The sequence below is a fragment of the Balaenoptera ricei genome, chromosome 1 (assembly GCF_028023285.1).
Source record: "Balaenoptera ricei isolate mBalRic1 chromosome 1, mBalRic1.hap2, whole genome shotgun sequence".
NCBI lineage: Eukaryota > Metazoa > Chordata > Mammalia > Artiodactyla > Balaenopteridae > Balaenoptera > Balaenoptera ricei.
Genome location: NC_082639.1, coordinates 83053472 through 83076829, shown reverse-complemented (window position 1 = coordinate 83076829; position 23358 = coordinate 83053472). Strand labels below are relative to the sequence as shown.

The following is a 23358-nucleotide window of genomic DNA, read 5'->3' as shown; positions in this document are numbered from 1 at the left end:
GACGCTGCAGAGGTAGGTAGGAGCCAGATCTCACGCTGAGCCTTGTAGTGCACGGTAGCTTCTCGTCTTTTGGAAGAGTTCTGAGCAGAGAAATGACGTGATGAGATTCATGTTTTGAAAATGTACTCACTACATTTGGAATGAGGCAAGAATGGATGTGGAGAGATTATTAGGAAATTAGTAACAGCAGCTAGACTACACCTTCCTCTTTGTTTACTCATTCTGATCTCAGCTCAAACATTTGAAAAATGTTTTAATGATAATGCTTGAGCTAATTTAATTCCTCCAGTCATTTCCTTTTTGATTTCAAACAAAATTAGGACTTTTAATTCCAGAAAGGTAAAAGGTAAGGATGAAGCAGAAACAAACTAAGATTTTCTTGAGTTCCAACTATGTGCAAGGTTTAGGTGTTTTAACATATGAAGTCTTTTAACTTTGTGTTCCCTTTTAATCTTCACACAGCCTGTAAGCAAATTGTACAGGTCACACATTTAGGAAGTATTCAGTAATGATTCAATTCTCAATCTTTCTCATAACAAAGATTGTGTTTTTATTATACAACCCTGAAATTACCAAAAATATTGCTCCAGTGATCATACATGTATTTGTTCAACCAATCCAGGTGTGTCAGATTAGTGGACATCTTTAGAACTTGTTTTCGGCAGAGAAATGTTCTTCATGAAAGGTGATAATCCAGAATATGTATGTGTGTGTATGAGTATACATTATTATTGAGAACATACTCTACTTGAATTTCTTTTATGTGTTGGACACTTCTATACCATTGTCTCTTTTAATGCTTACAATAATCTCATGAGGTAGGTATTGTCAGGATGTTATTTCCATTTTATAAATGAGTTTACCAAAGTGAGGAGATGATTAACAGCTTGTCAGGTCACGCATAGTAAGTGATGGAGGGGGATTTTGAAAACAGGTCTTTCTTTTTTCAAAGCTCATATTTTACCTTTATTTTTGAAGGTGATGTCATGGAGGGAGAATATTTTCTTCCACTAATTGACATTTCCAAATAACTTTTACAGTTTAAAAAATTCTGTACCTTAGGAGTTAAGAGGGAGTTTATTAAGAGCATGGGTTTTGGTGACAAGGCAGATGTGGGTTTAAGTACCAGTTCATTTATCAGCTGAGAGCTTAAACAAATTATTTAACCTCCAAACCTCAGGTTCCTAACTTGTGAAATGAAGAGAATAGTAGCTTGCATATCATAGAGTTGTCAAGATTATTGGCACTTAATAAACGGAAGTTGCTTTATCAGTAATACAGGGTTTGTTGTTGTTGTTATTGTTTTAAATAGAATACTGAGGCGGGCTTTGGGCTATTTGTGAAAATCTAGTATAATGTCTCCTGATTAATGTAGTATTTGTGTTTCTCTCTTTTTCTCACCCCCTTAAGGAGTTCCGGTTTTTTGACTGTTATATGAAAGGATGATTGCTCACAAACAGAAAAAGACAAAGAAAAAACGTGTCTTGTCAACAGGCCAGCTCTCTACTGATGTTACAACTTCTGAAATGGGGCTCAAGTCCTTAAATTCCAACTCCATTTTGGATCCTGATTACATCAAGGAGTTGGTGAATGATATCAGGAAGTTCTCCCATGTGTTACTATATTTGAAAGAAGCTATTCTTTCAGGTTTGTCAACTCTTTTCTCTTAGCATTCTTACTGAATAGTTTGTAAAATTTTAAATGCCAGCCTAGCTACAGATAAGTGTATACACAGTAGTAGCAACAGGGTATTCTGCTTTAGTTATTCTTTTTTTTTTTTTCCCAAATGTTTGATGTTTACAGTGTGAAGTATTTTATAATCAGATACAGTGCAATACATAGTAGAAACTTTGGTAAGTGAGGGAACAAGAATACAAAAAAAAAAAAAATCATTCTTTGGTTCTTAGAAGTTGGACCCATTTGACATGGGAGATTTTTAGATAATTGGAATTTTAGCCTTCTTGTTAATGGTAACACAGTGCATTGATTGGTCTTTAATAAGCAGACTGATGTTTTTAATTTACATTGTTGACATTTCTGCCTGGATTCAGTTTTCTATATTGTTCCTAAAAGAATCTAAAATCACTGATTTGAGTGAATTTTTTCCTCAAAAATCAAACTTAATTCTGTTTTGCTATTCTCTTCCTCAATTAAGAGATAATCACAGAATTTATTCTCTGTCTAGTTAGAAATGGATAATGGAGCATGAGACTTGATTCTCCTGAAGTAAAGAGCTATATGTATTTGTACTCCCTGACTTGATCTTAGTACTTAAGTCTTTCAACTTTCCGTGCCTCTTTTAGATCTAATTTTGATGGCAATGGTAATTAATAATCATACAGTTCCTATTCTTTTGTAATAAGTAGCAGTTCAGTCCATATTCATAAAGGTATGTCTGGATGTAGAAAAATGAAGATTCCTAGTGTTACTTATATGAGACCTTCTGAGGCTTCATAGACATTTATAAGATTTCTGTAAATATTTTCTGTGTTTATAAATTAGATATTCGTTTTCTGACATACGTTCTGAAAAACAGAAACTGCAACCATGTCTTCTATTTGTCCTAAATGCTGCTTTTAGGAGTTTATTTCTAACCTAATTGTAATTTTCAAGTTGAAATGCCCAAAATACCTGGACTTGAATTGTAGCCTCAAGATTTTAGTATTTGAATTTTCCTTAGAATGACAATCACATAAGTCATTCTTTTGACACTATATGTATGTTTTTAGAAAAGAATTTACCTACACTTCTGTTCATTTTAATAGCTTAATAGCTTAATTTGAAGTCTAATTATGGATAATTAAATGGTAATAAAGTTATCTTGTTAGTGTGGAAAGATATTCTAAATACATTAAGCATTATACTGGTAACAAATTCATACTAAAATGACACATCTGCCATTTATTTAAAGAAGCATACCTTTGTAATAAAGACTTGTTCTTAACTGAGTTACTTGTTTTAAATTTGTTTTTTAATTTACATACAGTAAAATGTACTCTTTTTGTTGTAGCTGGGTTAATTTTGAATTTGAAATTTAAAATTATGTATTAATTAACAAATTATTTACTTCACTTTAGGGTAAAATCTGATTTTATTTAATGTATCAATAAAAATAGGTTTTCATTAATATAAATAAGATTTTTAGTTAGGATATCTGTTTGTTTTTATTTGTTTTCCATAGGAGATTTATATCATTTGAAATCCTCATCTCGCATATTTATCCCTTGTTTCACAGATTTAAAATGATGGTAATTTAAAACAAGTTGGACCCATTCCTTATCTCCACAATTTTTTTATATGAGTTTTAATTTGTGAGTAAACAGTTCATAGGTTAGGAGGAAAGAGGACTGAAAGCTGATCCTAAGTGAGAACAAAAGAGAAAATTGATAATATATAAATATAAGACAGCAAAAGGAGATTACTTTTTGAGGTAAAAGGGTGTGTGTGGAAATATATATATATATTTTAGGAGTGTGTCTGTACTTGTCTCCTTGTTTTATTTAATCTATTTTATTTTTTATTTGTTTTTAGACCTTTTATTTTATATTAGAGTATAGCCAGTTAACAATGTTGTGATAGTTCCAGGTGCACAGCAATGTGACTCGAGGAAATATATTTTTTACAGAAATGTAATATTAAAAATCCGAAAGGATGTTATTCTTTTAATAAGAAAACCAGTACTTCATAATTTGACTTGATTATATTGCTAATAATAAAAAAGCTTGCCATTTATGATTGGTAGATTAATTTAAAAATGTAAAAACCATCTTTTGGGTAACCAACTCTCATTAGTAGGCAGTGGCCAGAGTATTTTCATTAATTTATCTTTGGATTGATTTTAATGCTTGGTTCTTCAGTCAGAGTTAAAAGGATTTATGTATGCCATCTCAGAATAAATCTTGGATTTAACAAGAATTTGTTTTCTCTGTCTTTGCATCATTGTTATCAAAATCTGGAAATATATTCTTTAGTTTATTTGAATTGATGGAACCTTTTTTGTTTGTTGTTTTCCTTAAGGGAGTATGTTAAACATATAAATTAACCTCATTATAGATGACAAGAAATGCTACATAATAATATGCTTCTTTAATTTTGCTCATGATTTTCAGCTTGTTAGAGTATCATACTATTTATTTATTTAATAGAATTATTACAACAGTCACATGAGATCTTCAGAAAAACAGGTAAAATGTTTAAATTCTGTAACTATTTAAGGTGGTGTTATTATATATGTTACTGGACATAGACATAGGCCATGCTTTTGTCTCTGGGTATTGAGAAATATCCCTGGACTTCTGCTGTTCTTCAGTACCAGCATAGTTGTAAACTGTGGCCACTGTTTTTATTTGGAGTGAGGGATCCTTGTCAATATTGTATCAGCGGCCTTGCCAGTATTTTGTCTTTTGCCTCCTTAAAAGAAGGAAGCCAAATTTTTGGTATTGTTTGTTACTTTTCAGTTCATGTCAGTTGGCTGTTAAAAAGCTAAAAAGTTAGCTTTTAAGAATATGGAATATGGACTGTGGGTATAGTAATCACCTTTTGATGTTATCTGAATACCATTTTCTTTATGTACTTTACCTGTCATGAGGCAATGATGTGCAAAATCACTTGACTACTGCTTCAAGTGTTAAATCATGTTGTTGAGACTAGGCTTAGGTTAATAGCTTTGTGATAGGTTTATAGCCACATTTCCCTTTCCTAAACTAGTTACAGAGATGACATATAATTGTATATGGTGCTTCACATTTTACAGAGTACTTTTACATACAAACGGTATTTAATCATGCAGTCCCCACAAAGGCAGGTACTTTTAGACCTGTTTCACAGATGAGTTGTATGTATAATTTAGATTATGTGATTTCATCAACATCTTATTGCTGATAAATAGTGGTTTCATTTGGAACCCAGAGGTCGTGAATGCAGAATGGTGTGTTCTTTTCTTGCTATCTCAGCTGCTTCACATGGCAGGTACTATAAAAACACTGCTCAGTTTTCATTATTTCATTAACCAATTCTGTTTTCCATGGGGTTTATCTCTACCTGCACTATCCAATATAGTAACCTGTAGACATATGGCTATTTAAATTTAATTAAAATTTAAAATGCAGCTCAGTTGCAGTACCACGTTTCAAGTGCTTATTCGCCACCTCTGGTTACTGGCTACCATTTTGGATGGTGAAGTTATAAAAATTACCATCATTACAGAGATTTCTATCAGACAGTGATGGTATAGACATTTGGCTTTTATCAATCTCGAAAATATTGAGATGAAATTTTGAGCTATAAGTATTTTGGATTTGTATAGCATGAAAAGAAAACCTAGAAAAAGTTGTTATTGGAGCAAATTAAAGAAAATTTTACCTAGAAATAGGAACTCTTGGAATCTATTTGGAATCTCCCTCAAATTGCCTTTGGAATGTTTAGCTTTCATGCCGTTCTTTGATTTGAACTAGCAGATCACTTTCCAAGCATCTTATACAAGTTGGTGAGATTGGTAGTAAGGAATGGCAGAAAGAGCTCAGGAAAGAGAATCACACAATCTAGGTTCTAGGCCTAGTTCTGCTATTAACTAGTTTTGGAATATGGCTTAAGTCATTTAATAATTTGTTAAGAATGAGGCGCTTACAGCAGATTCTATTGATTTTATAATTCTGTGATCCAAAAATTGATTAGAGTTGGAAATTCTACGTTGTGTGGAATATTGACAATTTAAGGCTGAAGAAAACAGCTAAGTACTTGTTTTCAAACTATATAATGCATTTTAGAGGACATTCACCTCCCACCAGTCTGTAGGATTTTTTAATATGAGTTTTATGATAACTTTCTTAAGTGTGGGTTTATGAAATTTTCCCAAGTAAGAACGTGAAGCTCGTATTGCAGTAGGTGTTGATGAACTGATTAGAGAAAATTAGTGTCTGCCAAAGAACTCTTTGCCCCCAACAGAGTTAAGGTATGTATGCACTTTGTCTCTACTGTTTTTTAAAAATAATTAATTAATTAATTAATTATTTTGGCTGCATTGGTTCTTCATTGCTGCGCGCGGGCTTTCTCTAGTTGCGGCGAGTGGGGGCTGCTGTTCGTTGCGGTGCGCGGGCTTCTCATTGCAGTGGTTTCTCTTGTTGTGGAGCACAGGCTCTAGGTGCGCGGGCTTCAGTAGTTGTGGCTCGTGGGCTCTAGAGCACAGGCTCAGTAGTTGTGGCACACGAGCTTAGTTGCTCCGTGGCATGTGGGATCTTCTCGGACCAGGGCCCGAACCTGTGCCCCCCGCATTGGCAGGCAGATTCTTAACCTCTGTGTCACCAAGGAAGTCCTCTACTGTTTTTATTTACAAAAAGTGGAGAGCTTAATGTGGGAGATCAGAGGACTAGGAACATGCTTACTTTGATAGGGTAAGTGATAGTTTGTTGATTCTCTGTCTGCTACTTATTTCCAGGAGGAGGTTACCCTGTAGTCTTATATAAGTAGCATATGTGGAATTTGAAGTTTTAGATCTCCATCTAGTGTCATTAAGGTGCATTATGAATAATTACAGGGCAAAATTTTCATCTTATGTTAAAATGCTGAAGGCATGCAATTATGCATATGTCCTTTGTATTTAAATATAACACTGCAGATTAATGTATGTGCAGTCTAAGTACCAGTTCAGGTTTATGGTTGCCCCCCTGAGGAATAATGTGTTCTGAATTCCAAAGAACACATTCATAAATGTTCTTCTAGTTTATACAGTAATCTTAAACTCTCTCTTTGTGACATACCTTCCCATTCCCAGGTGGAACACCATGCGTGGAAGTTCAAAATCTGGGAATTTGAAAAGTGCAAGGCTTTTAATTGAGCTAGAAAGAGTGGTGCAAATTGCTTAATTTGTCTGGTACTCAATGCTTGGCAGTGTCCATTGCCATTATAACATATATTTGAAGAAAAATTGGCAGTTAATCTAATACTTCTTGTAGCTTTTTGATTATGTAACACTATTTTTTAAATGGATTTTAACAAAAGTTTACTGTGGTGACAGTTGTGGCTTGTTTTTCTGTTTTGTTTTTTAAATAGGCTAGAAAGGAAGATTAAACTTTATCATCAGTTTTAGATAAACTAGTTAAGTTCTCTATTATTAAAAATGATTTCTAATTTGAGTGTATCACTTTTAATTTGTAAAAATGTAACTGATCTCTTAAGTGATAGCTTTTGATGAATTCTGGGTCCTAAATTTGACAGAACTATAGTCAGAAGTGGTATATGAGCTTTCTAAAGCAAATTTTATTGAAAGAAGGAATTAAGTAAAAATTTTAATATCATTAAATATTATGTTCTGTTGTGAGAGGGAAGTTCTGTATAAATTTTCAAAGTCTTAATTGAAATCCTGTCTTGTGGATTACCCGAGTTTTTTTCCAGAATAAATGAATATACAGGAAGATGTGTAAATTTATTTAGGCAAATTCCAATGAGTATTAATTTTACCATTGTTGACTATTACTTAACTTTCACTCTCTATAGTGTGCAAGATATTTTGTGAAATATTGGAAACATTAAGTTGCTAGTCTCAGATATGTCCTCCTGCTGTGTTTTTTTAGAAGTAAACCTCTCTAGAAGTGATTTCCAATGGTTACTGTTTAGGAAAAGCTAATATGAATGTTAGTAGTTTATGGCTTAGTGCCTAGAAGGTACAAAATGAATCCTTGAGGAATGAAGTATGAAATACAGGTAGCTCATTTATTACACATGTGCCAGCTCTTAGGAGATAGCTTTCCTCTTCTGCACTTACCTAGAATGGCTTACATAATGTTACCATTTACAGTAGTTAACTGGCATATTTGATTGGAAGTTAAAGCCTGTTATATCACAGATTGCAGAGTATACCTGTCATTAAGCTATAACTTCTTTAACCATGTTAAAGTTCTAGAGCCAGAACCCTGAGGTGGGATCCTCATTCGGCCACTGTTTGTATATAGCCCTGGGCCAGTTACTTATATTCTCTGCCTCAGTTTCACATCTGCTAAAAGGAGATAATAGTACCTACATTATTGAGTTGTGAAAATTAAATGAGTTCATAATTCATTTATATAAAGCTCATAGAATAAGTGTTTTAAAATGTCAGCTATTATTATTTTTACAATCCCCAAGTGGCTGGATAACGAAAGCAGCACTTTAGGCTTCATTTTATCCTGTAAATTCAGAAGTCATTACAGAAAAAAAAAAGTGAGTTTCCTAGTGATAAGTTCTGAAACTTTTTCCTTGCTTCTTGTTTTCATTGCTTTCCCAGAGGGGTTAAGCTGAATTAACAAGACTGATTTTAAAAATTATTGTCAGTTTTTTAAAAATCAAGGAAAACACCTTAGTTTTTTCATTTATTTACATAAGCATTTCCATGAAGTGTTTGCAATATAAACACTGAGGTATTGTGTTAATGCATGAGAACCAAAAAGTGGAACTGGCTAATCTGTTCTCACTTGATAAGCTGAATGAAGCAGAAAATAAATGGCACAAATGAATGAAACAATAAATTAAAATTCAGATTACCATGTAGGGATGGTAGATAAACAAGCAAACATTGGGATACAGGAGTTTTACTCTTCTATATAACTGGTGTTAAGACTGGTTGAACATTATAATATTTGCATATATAATACCTTTGTAGTATAAATTGAATTATTACATTTACAACGTGGACACTATAAAACTTAAAAATTATCTGGTAATTATATGACTAAATTAAATACTATAACTTGATAGGTATAGAAATATTTTTGTAAAATATACTCTTAATTATGATTTTATTTCTAAGTAATTTACTAATTTAGACTTTACATATAAAATTAAATTGAAATTTAACTTTAATGTCTCTTTTTCATTAGCCAAAATATTGTGGGAGCATACTGTAATTTGTTACTGAGTGTAATTCTGTGTGAGACAATTCTGTTTTCAAAGGTATTTAGTTTGAATGGTTTACAGATTTAATAGTAATAATAGTTTACATATATTAAGACTATAAAGCAGTTTCATTTCTGTTTATTTGATATTCACAACAACTGTTTTACTGATGATGAAATCTGAGGTCAGAGAAACTGAGAGTTTTGTTTATGGTCATTTCAAGCAAGTGGCAGATCAAACATTGGAATTCAGGTTTCTTGCTTTAAATCTGTTGTTTTCTACCACACCAATCAGCCACTTAACCTTTCTTCTGTATTAGGGAAGAACAATTACTCTCTCTTTTGCTTTGCTCATTGCTGCTGCTGTTGATGTGGGGATATTTAGTGTTGGTGAAGGAGCTGCCTAAATTTAAGACTTTCTGAAAAAAAAAGTTCATGAGGGTTTTGCGTCATAAAAATAATTTGAGGTAGCTTTATTCTACTATAAGAAAATAGAACATTGGAACATTTTTACCACTCATAAAACGTAATTAAGGGCTTGCTATTTTATAAAGTCCCAGCTGAAGTATTATCAGAATATACTGATGTCCTAGTAGTTGACTCATCTACTCAAATACATAGGAGAATTTATGAATCTTTGTAATTAACGCTTGTTAAATTTAGCTGTCTTGTTCATTTATGTTGATTTATAGGCTTCAGAGATGTGTTCAATCACAGAAAATTGGACTTATTTATAGGGTAGTTTGAGATACTTCTGAAATTTCTTACTAAATAACTCAGTTATCGTTTTCTAGTATTTTGCTTTGAAACAACTTCAATATCTGTTTATAAGGGCTTCCTTGTAGGAAAAAAAGAATTTCAAATTGGTAAAACATTTATGTTGACAATTATTGGAATGTCCTGCAGTGATTTTAAAGAAAAATTATAGCAGCAATCCTCAGGACCCGTTATGCTGTTAAAAGTTTTTGAGAATCCAGAAAAGTTTTTGTTTTTGTGGGCCGTATCTGTTACTATTTACTGTGTTAGAAATTAAAACTAGGAACATTGAAAACCGTATAATAATATGTTTTTAAAACATATAAAAACACTATAATAATTTTGAAATATGTTTATTCCACATAGTTAATTTCCTTGACTCTGAGAAGACCAGAATTTATTAACTTGGTTTATTTAGGCATTTAAACTGCTAGTATTTTGTAGTTCTTGCTTAATATCCAACCCTAATTTTGAATATTGATGATGTTGACACACAAAAATCAAGCTCTTTTGTCCTGAGACCTCAAAATAAGACAAAGTATTTTTACTTAGTATTTCCTAAGTATGTTAGTATCTGTAGATTTTATTGTGAAACATCAGTAGGGGATAGAAATGACTGGCTTTCCTTTCTCTCTCTCTCTCTTTTTTTTTTTGGCCCCGCTGTGCGGGATCTTAGCTCCCCGACCAGGGATTGAATTTGGGCTCCCAGCAGTGAAAGCGCAGAGTCCTAACCACTGGACCAGCAGAGAATTCCCTCCTTTCCCTTTTTTAAGACAAACATAGATTAGGCTTCAGAAAGAGTATAGCACAACTCTTTATGACATTAGATTCAGCCTTGGTTTTGACAAGTAGGCAGAAGTATTACCATAAAATAGTTTTATTTAGTTATATATATATATATATACTATATGTATAAAACAAAGGATAGACTTTGCAATGCAAAACTGGGAAAAAATACATTTATATTATTTTTTATAGGTATTCAAATTATATTATTGTCCCAGAAGTTTCTTTCATTTCGAAGCTACTTGATTCTATTTCAGACCTAGCCTATGTTGTTAACCTATTTCTACTTCTGTATAAACTAAAAAAAAATAGCTGCCAACATTTATGGAGGGCTTACTATGTTCCAGCCACTGTTCCAAGTGCTTTATGTGTTTTAACTCATTTAGTCCAACAACCCTATGACGTAGCTACCAATATCTTCTTTTTTTTTATAGATGAGGCACAGAGAGGTTAAACTTGCCCAAGGTTTATCAGCCATGGAGTTGGAATTCAAATTCAGGCAATCTGTTTCTAGAAACTATGCTTTTAACCAACCACTAAGCTGTATTGCCTCAGCTAAGTAAACTGACCAAACTAATATCCACAGTGATAAAACAGACAAAATAGATAGTGATCATTTAATTAAGATAATTCTTGAAATTACATGCTTACATTTTCCTTAGGAATTAAAAAATTATAAATGAATTTTTAAATTATAAAAGTAATATATGTTTATGGGAGAAATTCCAACAGTACATAAAATTTCTAAAATCTTTTGTCCATTTCTATTTCATTTATTAAATAGACTATTTTTAGAACAGTTTTAGATTTGCAGTAACATTGAGAAAATAGTACAGAGAGTTCCCATATACTCCTATACCCAGTTTCCTCTATTTGTTAACATCTTACATTACTATGGTACATCTGTTAGAGTTAATGAACCAGTATTTGATAATAATGATACATTATTATTAATTAAAGCCCATAGTTTATTCAGATTTCCATAAATTGTTTCTAATGTCCTTTTTCTCTTCCAGAATTGTATCGTATTACATTTAATTGTTGTGTCTCCTTAAGCTCTTCTTAGTTAATGACAGTTTCTCAAACTTTCCTTATTTTTGATGACCTTGACAGTTTTAAGGAGTACTGGTCAGGTATTCTGTAAGATGCGCCTTTTTTTTTTTTTTTTGGCTGCCTTGGGTTTTCGTTGCGTGCGGCCTTTACTCTAGTTGTGGCGAGCAGGGGCTACTCTTCGTTGTGGTGTGCGGGCTTCTCATTGCAGTGGCTTCTCTTGTTGCAGAGTGCAGGCTCAGTAGTTGTGGCTTACGGGCTCTAGAGCACAGGCTCAGTGGTTGTGGTGCCCAGGCTTAGTTGCTCCGTGGCATGTGACCATGGCATGTGAGATCTTCCTAGACCAGGGCTTGAACCCATGTCCCCTGAATTGGCAGGTGGATTCTTAACCACTGCGCCACCAGGGAAGTCCTGGATGCGCCTTGATTAGAATTTGTCTGATGTTTTTCTTATGATTAGACTGGGGTTATGGGATACTGAGAAGAAGCTAACAGGTGTAAAGTGACATATTTCTTATGTCATTATCAAGAGTACATGATTTATCACTGTTAATGGTGACCTTGATCACCTGTCATAAGAAGTAGTTGTCAAGTTTGTTTAGTTTAATCTTTTCGTCCCCCTTTCCATATTGTACTCTTTGGAAGGAAGTCACTGTGCACATGCTTCACCTCCTTGAGGACAAAATATCTATATAAATTATTTGGAATTCTTTTATACAAGAGAGTTGTCTCTTTCCTTCCATTTATTAATTTATTCAGACATTTATTTGTATCAATATGGACTCATGGATATTTACTTTATACTTTGAGTTATAATCCAGTGCTACTTTTTAAATTTATTGCTCAAATTTTTCCACCTTTGGCCATTGGGAGGTCTTTCAGTTGGTTCCTGTGCACCCTTGGCATACCTTCTTCAATGTGAGGGTTTTTTTTTTTTAAGCTCTTACTTTCTGGCATTACAAGATGCTCGTAAATCATCTCATGTATTTCCTGACACAGTCCTAGAACGAGCCATTTCTCTAAGGAGCCCTGGTTCCTTTTATTGGAGAATGGTATTAGAAGCCAAGATCAGGGTGCTAGGTGTGTTTGTTGCTACTGGGGCATCATTTCTTTTAGGCCCTCTCACCTGATGAAGAAAAGAAATATATGTATGTGTACTAACCTGTGTATATACACACATCTATAAATATTTCTAGCCACCTATATCTATATTATGCTAAATATGAATTCTTACGGAAGTATCCAACTCTAATCTATCACCACGTGGATCATTATAGCCTCCTCTCCCTGCTTATTTGTAAATTTCCATTCCAACAGTGAGATTCCTGGCTCCCACCATCCACCATCCAGTTACCTAGTTGTTCACTTCCAGAATACATGTATAGCAATATCAACATTTTTAACCTGAATCTTCATTGAAAACACTTTATCAACTAGAGTACAGTGCTTATGTGCATTTCCTTTGCCTTTAATCTTATAGACTCCAGTCATTTCCAAAGCTGCTTAAGTCAGCACCTAATCGCCTGTGTTTCTTTTTCTGTTATTAAAATTTTTGGATGAATGAGTTGGATTTTTTCCTGAAGGCACTCTGTTCTCTCTCCTTCCATCACTACCTGAACTATTCTTTCTTTACCCCTTCCTGGGATACTCTTTGCCCTAATATACCCAGCTCCCCACCTTGCACTCACCTTGCCTGCTCCTCTTATACTACTTATTTCTCTTTCTTGTTAATGAATGGAATATTTGATAGATGATAGTAGAATTACTTGTTTTTGTTTTTTATCCTATAGACAGTTTTTCTTTCTAGTGATTATCTTTTAACATTTCTGGAAAAAAATTGCATAATTATAAAACACTCTTTTAAAAAATGTTTTTGATTTTTAAGCTGTTTCAATAGGGAGACAGTATTAAGAGCTTAGCTTCTAGAATTATACTCTCTGGGTTCAAATTCTGACTTGGTAAACTTAGGTTTGCCTCAGTTTTCTCATCTGTATGATGGAGATTTAAAAAATCATCTACTTAATAGAATTGATGTGAAAATTAAATGAGATAATAGGTTTTAAGTGCTTTTAACAGTGCCTAGTACATAGGAAGCACTTAATAAATGTGCCATTGTTAAACACTAGTGCTATGTGTGAGGTTATAGAAATGTACATTACATCAGAGTATTGTATTTCAGGTGGTTGTCTTTTCAAACTTTTGAGGATTACTTCAGGGTTTTTTAAAAAATTATTTTATTTATTTGTTTATTTTTGGCTGTGTCGGTTCTTTGTTGCGGCACGTGGGCTCTTCATTGTGGCGTGCGGGCTCTTCGTTGCAGCGTGTGGGCTTCTCTCTAGTTGTGGCACGCAGGCTCAGTAGTTGTGGCGCGCGGGCTCAGTAGTTGTGGTGTGTGGGCTTAGTTGCCCCGCGGCATGTGGGTATCTTAGTTCCCCGACCAGGAGTTGAACTCATGTTCCCTGCGTTGGGAGGCGGATTCTTTACCACTGGACCATTGGGGAAGTCCCTACTTCAGGAGTTTTACAGGTTAGGGTGACTATACTTTCTGGTTTGCCTGGGATGGTGATCCAGGGATATGCCTGTTTGCTGGCATGATTATGAGTAGTACGCACCTTTTCTCTTGCTAGAGTATTTTGGTTTGGAAGATAAATTATATGGTCACCTTATTTCCAGGGGTTATAAAACGTTGTCTGTGTCCCTCTGACCGGGGCTGCTGTAAATGGGTAGAGCAGACTAGGGCTAGGCAGGTAGGGACTGGGAAAGAAGCACACCTAAGAGAGCAGTACTGGTCTGTTTCAGCTGCTTGTGGCCAAGGAGGATGTGGGCCTGGTATAACCAGATTTTGATTTTTCAAGAGTAGGCATAAATCTGGAGCTTTTATAATGATCCCCCAATTTTTCGTCATTGGCAATTAGTTCAATTTTTCTAAAAAGTACAAAATTTCATTGAACCATATAAAGATCTATGCATTTTATTGTATGTAAATTATATCACAGTTTTGAAGATGTGCAGGTCAGGTGGTGGTCCTTATATATATGCCTGTGAGTTGCTCATTTCTAATATCTGATAACTTAATGCAAAGAGTCAATTCTTACGTAGAAACTTAACATGTAAGTGCTATTTAATATTAGTTAATATATCAGGCATTATAGGGCTTTAACTCTGTTACCATATATATATTAAAAAGTATATTATAGTAAAAACTGTAAGACAGGAAAAACTTGTAAAGTTGCCTCAAGGGAAATCTGGAGAGCACATTTAGACTGAGAAAACTGAAAAAGGTAGTGCTAAGTTGACCATGACTGTGAGTGACTTTGAAATCTTTAATAAATTAAAATGATTATGGATTTTTGAAGGCTAAATAAATTACATGTAATTGCAGTAGTGAAAATAAAAGTGAACATACAGTAGGCAAAAGTTGTGGAGCCACTGCTTCTACCTGAAATGTGCTTCAAGATGGTTGATTTAACAAACTAAAAAAAAATTTTTTTTTCTTAAGACTGTTTTAAAGAAGTCATTCATATACGTCTGGACGAACTTCTTCGTGTTTTAAAGTCTGTAATGAATAAACATCAGAACCTCAATTCTGTTGATCTTCAAAATGCTGCAGAAATGCTTGCTGCAAAAGTGAAAGGTAAGAAAGATAATATTAACAGTGGGTTGGCATGGGCAAAAAGGATCCAGGTGATACATTTTCGTTTATAATGATTATAGAACCATCTCTCTTGGCATCTCTTGTGTATCAGTAGGAGTTATATACACTTTGGTATTTAAATATCCCCGCTAAGTCACACCTAAAACTCTTTTTTTAAAAATTAAAACTTTATTTGGCAGGAAACACTCTAAAAATGCTAACTGAAATGAACTAAACACCTGGGGTATACAATTTTTGAGTTTTTTGAAAGATTGATGCTCTTTTGAAGTAGGTTATTAGGGTACAAAAAGTCTGTTATCTGAGGACAGTTGGTGCTGGAAAATGGCCATTTGTAGTGATTCCACTTAAAGGAGGGAAACAAATGGAGAAAAAGAAGACTTAATTGAGACCTTATTTTCAAATGTGGAAAAATGAAACTAAAATTGGAAAATAAGTTTATCATATATGTGTATGTATGTGTGTGTATATATATATATGTGTGTGTGTGTATATATTACATGTGCTAAAAGAAATAAGAATTGGGACATTATCCTTTGATGAAATGATTTGCCACCAAAAATTGTTAGAATCTGTTAACCTAGGCTGCATTATATAAAGATTGAGGGTGAAGATTATATAAAGATTGAGAAGAATGTGACTGGAACCAGGGAGTTCAGTTAGGAGATTGTTAGAAATAATGGGCTAGATGAGGGTTAATAGTCTGATTTAAGGCAGAAGCTGGAGTGTGGTAGAGGTGGAATGTGCTTGTCACAGAAGAGGGGATGGCTGTTGAAGAAACAGGACAGGTTGAATGTTAGGGATTAAGTTGAAGTTTGGAGTTGAGGACGTGGACTTGAGTGTTGTTGGTCTATGGGTGGCGATGGAAGAGGATGACACCAACTCAGAGTGTGCAGACTAAGTAGAGGACTGAGTGTGCGATCCCAGGGACAGAGAGAAGATAGAGGAACCTGAGAAGCACTAAAGAAGTAGGGAGATGATTGGAGAAAGATGTTATGGCATTTTAAAAGTGTCATATTCTAGGAAGTGATTGTCAGAGTTAAATGTCAATCTGTTAGGTAATATGAATTAAAATGTTTAACAAAAGTGAGTCACCATGGGTTGAGTAAGGAAACGAAAGGCTTCTTTGGGGAGAGGGATTATCTGTCCTGAGTCTCAAAGGTCAGGTGGGCATTAACCGGGTTAGAGTGGGGATTGGCGCTGTGATAAAGGGTGCTTGTATGAGAATTCTGGATGTGAAGAACAGGATGTGATTGATGAACATACTCATATGTAGAGAGGGCAAAGGGCAAGTGTCAAGGGGATGAGGCAGGAAGAGAAAATAAAAACCTTGTCAATAAAATATAGTCCATATACTTAAGAACTGCCTTCCCTATTTTTATATAGATTAATCATGTTTCCATGTTTCTCTTTTTTCTGTATTTCAAGCACTGAAAAAAATGTAGATGGCTTCAAAATGGATAGCTTCTGTTGTGACTCTTAAAAATGCTTAGTAACCAAATTTGTTTTAAAATAGATTGTTTATAAGTGCAATTTAACTTAAGTTAGGGAAATTTGTGTCTGTAGATAGTAAAATTTCCATGCTTGGAAATAGCGACCACAGTTCATTCAATTGTTGTCAGTAGCTATTGTGTGCAGTCAGGATGTCCTGGGGAAGGAGTGTGTCTGTTGATGTCCACATTCCAGAAACAGATTTGAAGAAAGTGGCCTCTCAGCTGCCTTATAGATCTTTTTTTCTTTGAGGTAAAGCAATCTTTTGAGTATTATTTCCCTCTAAGACTGTCTTTACCCTTGGAATTATTGTTACGATTTTACTTTTTTGTTGGATGAAATTTTAAAAATTACTTTGTTGTTGGGGAACTTACTCTGTTTCAGTAGGGCTCCATGATGCTAGAAAACTTTAAAAATTGTGTTTTCTTTGGTGTAAGTTTAAGTTTTAAAATAACCCCCCCATCTTATTGTTGAGGCCATGTAAAAATATCATTGATACCCCAAATGAAAAATATTCAGTAACCTAGAAAATTGATGCCAAATTGGAGCTTATTTAATTCTTTCATTGAATGGTAATTTTGTTTTCAAACCCTGGAAAGGCAAGGGGGAGGTAGAAACCATTTTTGAATGTCTGTCTTGTGGCAATTTAAATGTTTTGCATACGCTGTCTACTTTCATGTTTTCAAAAAACTTACAAAGGTACATTTTTACTTCTATATTAAAGAGGAAAACTTAAAAACTATTGTATCTTATGACCAGAAAGCTGTCAGGAATGTGATCATTTTGTCTTAACCTCCTAATTACATTTAAAAAACAGTGGTAACCTGACTTGCTTTGGAGATCTTGCAACTGTCAGATGCATTTTGCAAATATACCAAACCATTAAAAAATAACATATACAGAGTAATAACTTTAGATCAGGGAGGTATCTTATTTGTGCTGCTGCAGGTTTGAATGCATGAAATCTATCCACTTCCTATGCATAATAAGAATAAGCACATTGGAATAAAATTGGAATCTTTTAACATCTCTTATTTTTTATTTTAAATGTGGAATTTACCTTTTAATAACTTTAAAAGAAGAATCCTTAGCTTTTCCCCATTCATTCTAATAGTGATTTGTATTTCCTGTGTCTCCTCTTGTTTCCAAGCAGGAAGTTCAGTCTGACAAAATATTTGCAGTATGGTAAGAGAGATACAGCTTATTTGTGAAGTAGATGAAGGCATCGTAGCACTCAGTAATTTATTGTGTACTTAGTATTTGTGTTTTCATCATTTAGAAGTACTCTGGTAAATCTTATTTGTAATATAATTTAAAAGGACCATTTTTAAGGTTTTTCATGATTTGTATTTTGCCCTATATTTAAAAATTGGAAACAAAAAAGGAAAATAAGCTTTAATTATGCATCCAAAATTGTAGATGCCTCATGTTTTCTTTCTGTTTTGAAACTTAATTTTTTAATAGGCAATTCATTCACGTGATTCATAGTGCAAACGGTATAAAAGAGTATTCAAACAGTGAAGTGTCTTTCTACCTCAGACCTTAGCCACCATTCCTTTCCCTAGATAACAACAACTATTACTGGTTTTTTGTGTATCTTTCCAGAGACATTATACACATATAGAAGCAAACACAGTATGTTCTCTTCTTTACACAAAGGGTAGCATTCTGCTCCTTGCTCATTGTTCTGAGTTATCTGTATATAAAAAGTCTTCTTCTTTTGTTGTTATTTGTTTTGTTTTTCAAAGCTGCATGATAATCCATTATATTGATTACTATAATTAATTTAACCAGTTCACTACTAATAGATGTTTGGATTGTTTCCAGGTTTTTTTTGTTACAAACAATGCTTCAATGGATAGCCCTGTATATTCCTAGGTGGGTAGTTACTGGCACAGAGCGCATGTGCATTTATATTTTGTATATTGCTAAACGCCCTCTGTAGAGGTTCTGTCCTTCTGATAGCCATGCTGAAGAAGCTGATTTCCTACCCCTTTGCCAACAAAGCTGGTTACCAAACTTTGTTATCCAATCTGATAGTAAAAACTGGTATCTCAGTATAGATTTGATTTGCATTTGCCTCATTTTGAGTACAGTTGAGTATCTTTTAATATGTTGCAGTCATTTGCACATCCTTTTATGTGACTTGACTATTTATTCATTTTTTTTTCCTTGATAGTTGGTCTTTTTTTAGTATTGATTTATAGAAACTTCATATAAGTGAAATTAGCCCTTAATCTTTGATATAAGTTACAGATTTTCTTTAGTTTGTTTTTTTATCTTTTGATTTGCTTATGGTATTATATTTTATTTTGCATTTCTATCTCGATCTTTTATGTGCCTTTTGTATGCTTTTTGAGTATTAGGGAAGGACTTACCTGCTTGGAGGTTATAGTAGCGTTCTCCACTATTTTTTCTTCTAATGTTTTCATGGTGTTATTTATTAAATTTAAAACTTTGATACATTCTAGAGTATGTTTCTAGCTAATTTATTGAATAATTCATATTTTCCCCATTGGTTTGAGATGCCATCTTTATCATAAACACACTAAATTGTCACATATATTTATTTCTGGACCTTATTCTGTCCTCTTGATTTGTTTAGTTATGAGCCAGTACCATACTGTCTTCATTGTGGTTTTAGAGTATGTTTTAGTGTCTGGTTGGGGTAACTTCTCTTTCTATTACTGTTTTTGTTCAGGATTTTATTTTTCCATCAAGATTTTTGAATTGGCTTGTCTAGTTCCAAAAAATACCTATTGGTATTTTGAGGGTGATTTGAGTTAAATATGTAAATTTATAAATTAATTTATAGTTAAGTTTATGAATATATAAATTATAGTTAATTTATAATTAAATTTATAAATAAAATTAAGGAGAATTTATATACTTATCATTTCTGTCTGAGAATATAGTATGCATTTAAGTTCTTCAGGTTGTCTTTTTTTGTTTCTCAGAAGCAATGTGAAGTTTTCAGTTTATAAATCTTGTAGCTTTTGTTTTGTTTTTCTCCCTAAGGAATTTTCCCTGTGCAAATGGTGAAAATTTTCTTCCATTATATCTTTTAATTCGGTGGTTTTCAAACTTTGGCCTTTGATTTATGACATCGAGTTAGTGAATTGTAACCAGCGTTTTAAAATATGAAAGAGAATAGAAAAGAAAAATCGGAGTGTTAACACTCATTGTATAAGACTTAAGGATGTTTCAGAAACTTTGTAGGTGTTATGTAACTAATAACTATTATGTGTGTATGGTATAGTTGGTCATGATGTGATATGTATTTCTTACCGAAGGTTGTGGTAAAACTGTTTGAAAGTTGCTGTTTCTAATAGGTTATATGTATGAAAGCTATTCATGTGTGTTCTTAAAGAGATACTAAATGTGTCTTAGTGCTCATTGTTGTGACTATTTTAATAGGGAACCCAAGGGAGACAATTATTTAAACTTTAAGCAAAATCTTGATTTGATTCGAAAGTCAGCTAGTAGAGGGGAGAGAGTGGAGAGAGAGAGGCCACTTAGCAGGTTGTTAAGTAGTCCAAACTAGAAGTAAAATATGGCCTTGGAACTAAGTCAGTGTCAATGGGAATGGAAAGAAAGAAAAAAAAGTTAGAGGCATTTTGGAAGCACAACTAATGAGCTAAGGAATGTACGGAAGAGAGTAGGCTTGAGGGGCAGAGTAGATAGGAAGAGATGAGAGTTCAGTTTGGTACATGTTGAGATTGCAGTGCTGGTGGGTAAAGATTGGGAAATAGGGGGAGGAATGTATCAAACAGACCATCGGAAATATGGGTCTGGAGCTCAGAGGGTGAAACTAGACAGGTAGTTTAAGGATTCATTCCCTTAAAGGTATTGAAAGTGGATGAGATTCTCTGGGGGTAATGTATAGAGAAGAAGGCCAGATGAGAACTGCTGGCTGAGTGGAAACAACTGTATGAAGCACAGATCAGATGTAGAATATGGGGGTGCTCATGTTTACTAAATACCAAGCACTGTACCCTAGGTGTTTTACATTTGTTTCTCAGTTGTTCCTTTCAGTAACACGCCATTTTACATATGGGGAAATTGAAGTTAGGTGATGTATCCAGAGTAACACAGGAAGTGGTAAGGGTCAGATTTAAACTCAGGTTTGAAACTCTGAAGCCTTGCATTTTCTAGTTGCTATAATGTATTGCTTCTAAGCAAAATGCTTCAAGATAGAAGGAAATGGTTAATATTTGTATTAATAATAGCTGACATAATACATTGAGGATGTACTTACTGTATGCCAGATGCTGTTAAGCTCTTTACATGGATTACCCATTAATCTTCACAGCAAATTATTATCATCTCAACTCCCATTTTGCAGATAAGAAAGCTGGGACATAGAGTGATTTGTCCAAGGTTGCATATGTATGAAGTGGTAGAGTTGTTCTGAGTTGCAGAATAGTGAAGTAGGATGAAAACTTAGAAGGAAAAAGACTTCCAAGTTTGACTAAAACAGTTGGAGGTTATTGTTGACAGTGTTGTTCAGTGGTATTGAGTGAAAATAACTAACATTCATTGAGCATTTTCTGTGTAACAAGCTCTGTTCTAAGTTCATTAAATCTTCACAGTGTTTCTCAAAATACATATTATTATCCCCATTTTATAAATGAGGAAACTGAAGAACAGAGCAGTTAAGTTACTTAACCTCGTTAAGAGGCAGATTTAGGATTTAACCTAGGCAGACTGGCTTTGGAACCCATCCTTTTAACCAGGGGTGCACAAACTACTACCAGTGGGCCAAATCTGGCCTGCTGCCTGTTTCTGTAAATAAAGTTTTATCGGAAACAACTACTCTTATTTGTTTATGTTTGGCTACTTTATACAGAGTTGAATAGTTGCAACAGATTGTATGTCCCAAAAAGTCTAAAATATTTACTATCTAGCCCTTTACAGAAAAAGTTTTCCAACCCCTGCTAACCATTAAACTGGATGAAAAGCCAAATCCTGGTGAATTGTCATTATCTATTTATAAAGTTTTAGCTGTAAAGAAATGCTGAATTAGATAGGATGGTAACTTTAAGAAGAAATATAGTAAATTTAATTTTTTTCCTGTAGAAAAGATTTGGGTATGTTGTTAGTAGCAGAAGAAAAAATGTCAGTTGGTAGGAGATAGTGAAGTTATGAGGGAGGAGTAATGGTGGTATAGGGTTTTGGAGAATGCGGGAGAGAATGGGAAGATTTATTATTGGAAAGGAGCCAAAGACTTTTCTTTGAAACACTGGACAGGAGCAAAAAAATGAAAAGATATTAGAAGTATAGAGCTGTTTTGAAGTAGAGGCAAGGGCCGTAATAGGAATTTTCATTAGATGGCTGTAACCTCATTTGAGTAGGGATGAAGATAGCGATTGAAGATGGTTCAAATTAATTGTCTTTTTACTACTTACAGTTATCTCCCAGTCATGTTTAGTGCTTTGAAAAATATATTTATAGGAAACGAAGAATAATTATAGAATTTTGCAAAGTGTTATAAAGTATTTTTTTCTTTAAAGTCTAACAGGTTAAAGTTGGGAAATAGGAGTAGGCTTTACATTTTTGCTGGTATTACATTATAAATTACATTTAAAGTCTACTTTCAAGTGCAGTTTTAAAAACAGCATTATTGAGGTATAATTGACTTAAAATAAGCTGCACATATTTAAATTAAGGGTACAATTTGATCAATTTTGATATGCATACTCTTGTGAAACCATCACAATCCAGGTAATGCATGTCCCTTTGTCATCCCTCCCTTCTGTGCCTCTCTGCCGCCACCTTCACCAATATTTATATGTTGTGTTTTCATTTTCATTGTGTTCAAAATACTTTCTAATTTCCCTTTTTCTTCTTTGATCCATGGTTTATTTAGAAGTGTGTTAGTTTCCTAATATTTGAGGATTTTTCCAGAGATTTTTATAATTTAATTCCATCTAGTCACAGAACATATTTTGCCTGACTTGAATCCTTTTAAACCCATTGAGACTTGTTTTATGGCCCATAATATGGTCCATCTTGGTAAATATTCAGTGTGTGTTTGAAGAGAACATGTATTTTGCTGTCATTGGGTAGAATGTTCTTTATATGTCAGTCTCGTCAAGGTGGCTGATAGTATTGTTGAAGGCTTTCACATCCTTTACTGATTTTCTGTCTACATGTTCTGTCAATTATTGAGAGAGGGTTTTTGAAATCTCTGGCTATAGTTGTGAATTTGTCATTTCAGTTCTATTAGTTTTTGCTTCATGCATTTTGAAGTTGTTTATTAGGTACATAAATGTGTAAAATTATGTCCTCTTGATGAATTGAATCCATCATTATAAAATGACCTTCTTTATCTCTGGTAGTTTCCTTTGCTTAGAAATCTTTGTGTGTTATTAGGCAGTAAGCTTGGGGCAGTTGTAGAGTTCACCATGTTTGTTTCTTGTCTGTTAGGATTTTTGTTCTGTGTTGCCTGATAGCTAATGTCATGAAAACTGCTGTTTCATATATTTTGTACAGATTTCTTTTAGTTGTTTCAGATATATAAGCCTGTTTTTCCATCTTGACCAGAGCAGAAATCAAAAAATATTTTAAAAATTATTTATGGCTGTTCTTAAATTTTTCTTCTTGTTTGTATCAGGGATATTTAGAAGAATCTGATGAAAGGTGTGGACCTTACCCCCTCATATCTACAAAGGCAGTTTTTAAGTTTTTCTTCTTGTTTGTATCAGGGATATTTAGAAGAATCTGATGAAAGGTGTGGACCTTACCCCCTCATATCTAC

General features: G+C 33.7%; 1 protein-coding gene across 2 annotated transcripts in view; it reads left to right on the top strand.

Moving 5' to 3' along the window:
- The window catches only part of ARHGAP29 (Rho GTPase activating protein 29), a 77705-nt gene that overhangs the window by 16090 nt on the left and 38257 nt on the right, over nucleotides 1-23358 (top strand). For both annotated transcript variants that reach the window (XM_059926581.1, XM_059926574.1), the window contains exons 2-3: nucleotides 1411-1647; nucleotides 14955-15089. In XM_059926581.1, coding sequence (XP_059782564.1) covers nucleotides 1443-1647; nucleotides 14955-15089 — 340 coding nt within the window. In that variant the 5' untranslated portion in view covers nucleotides 1411-1442. The remainder of the gene's footprint in view (nucleotides 1-1410; nucleotides 1648-14954; nucleotides 15090-23358) is intronic.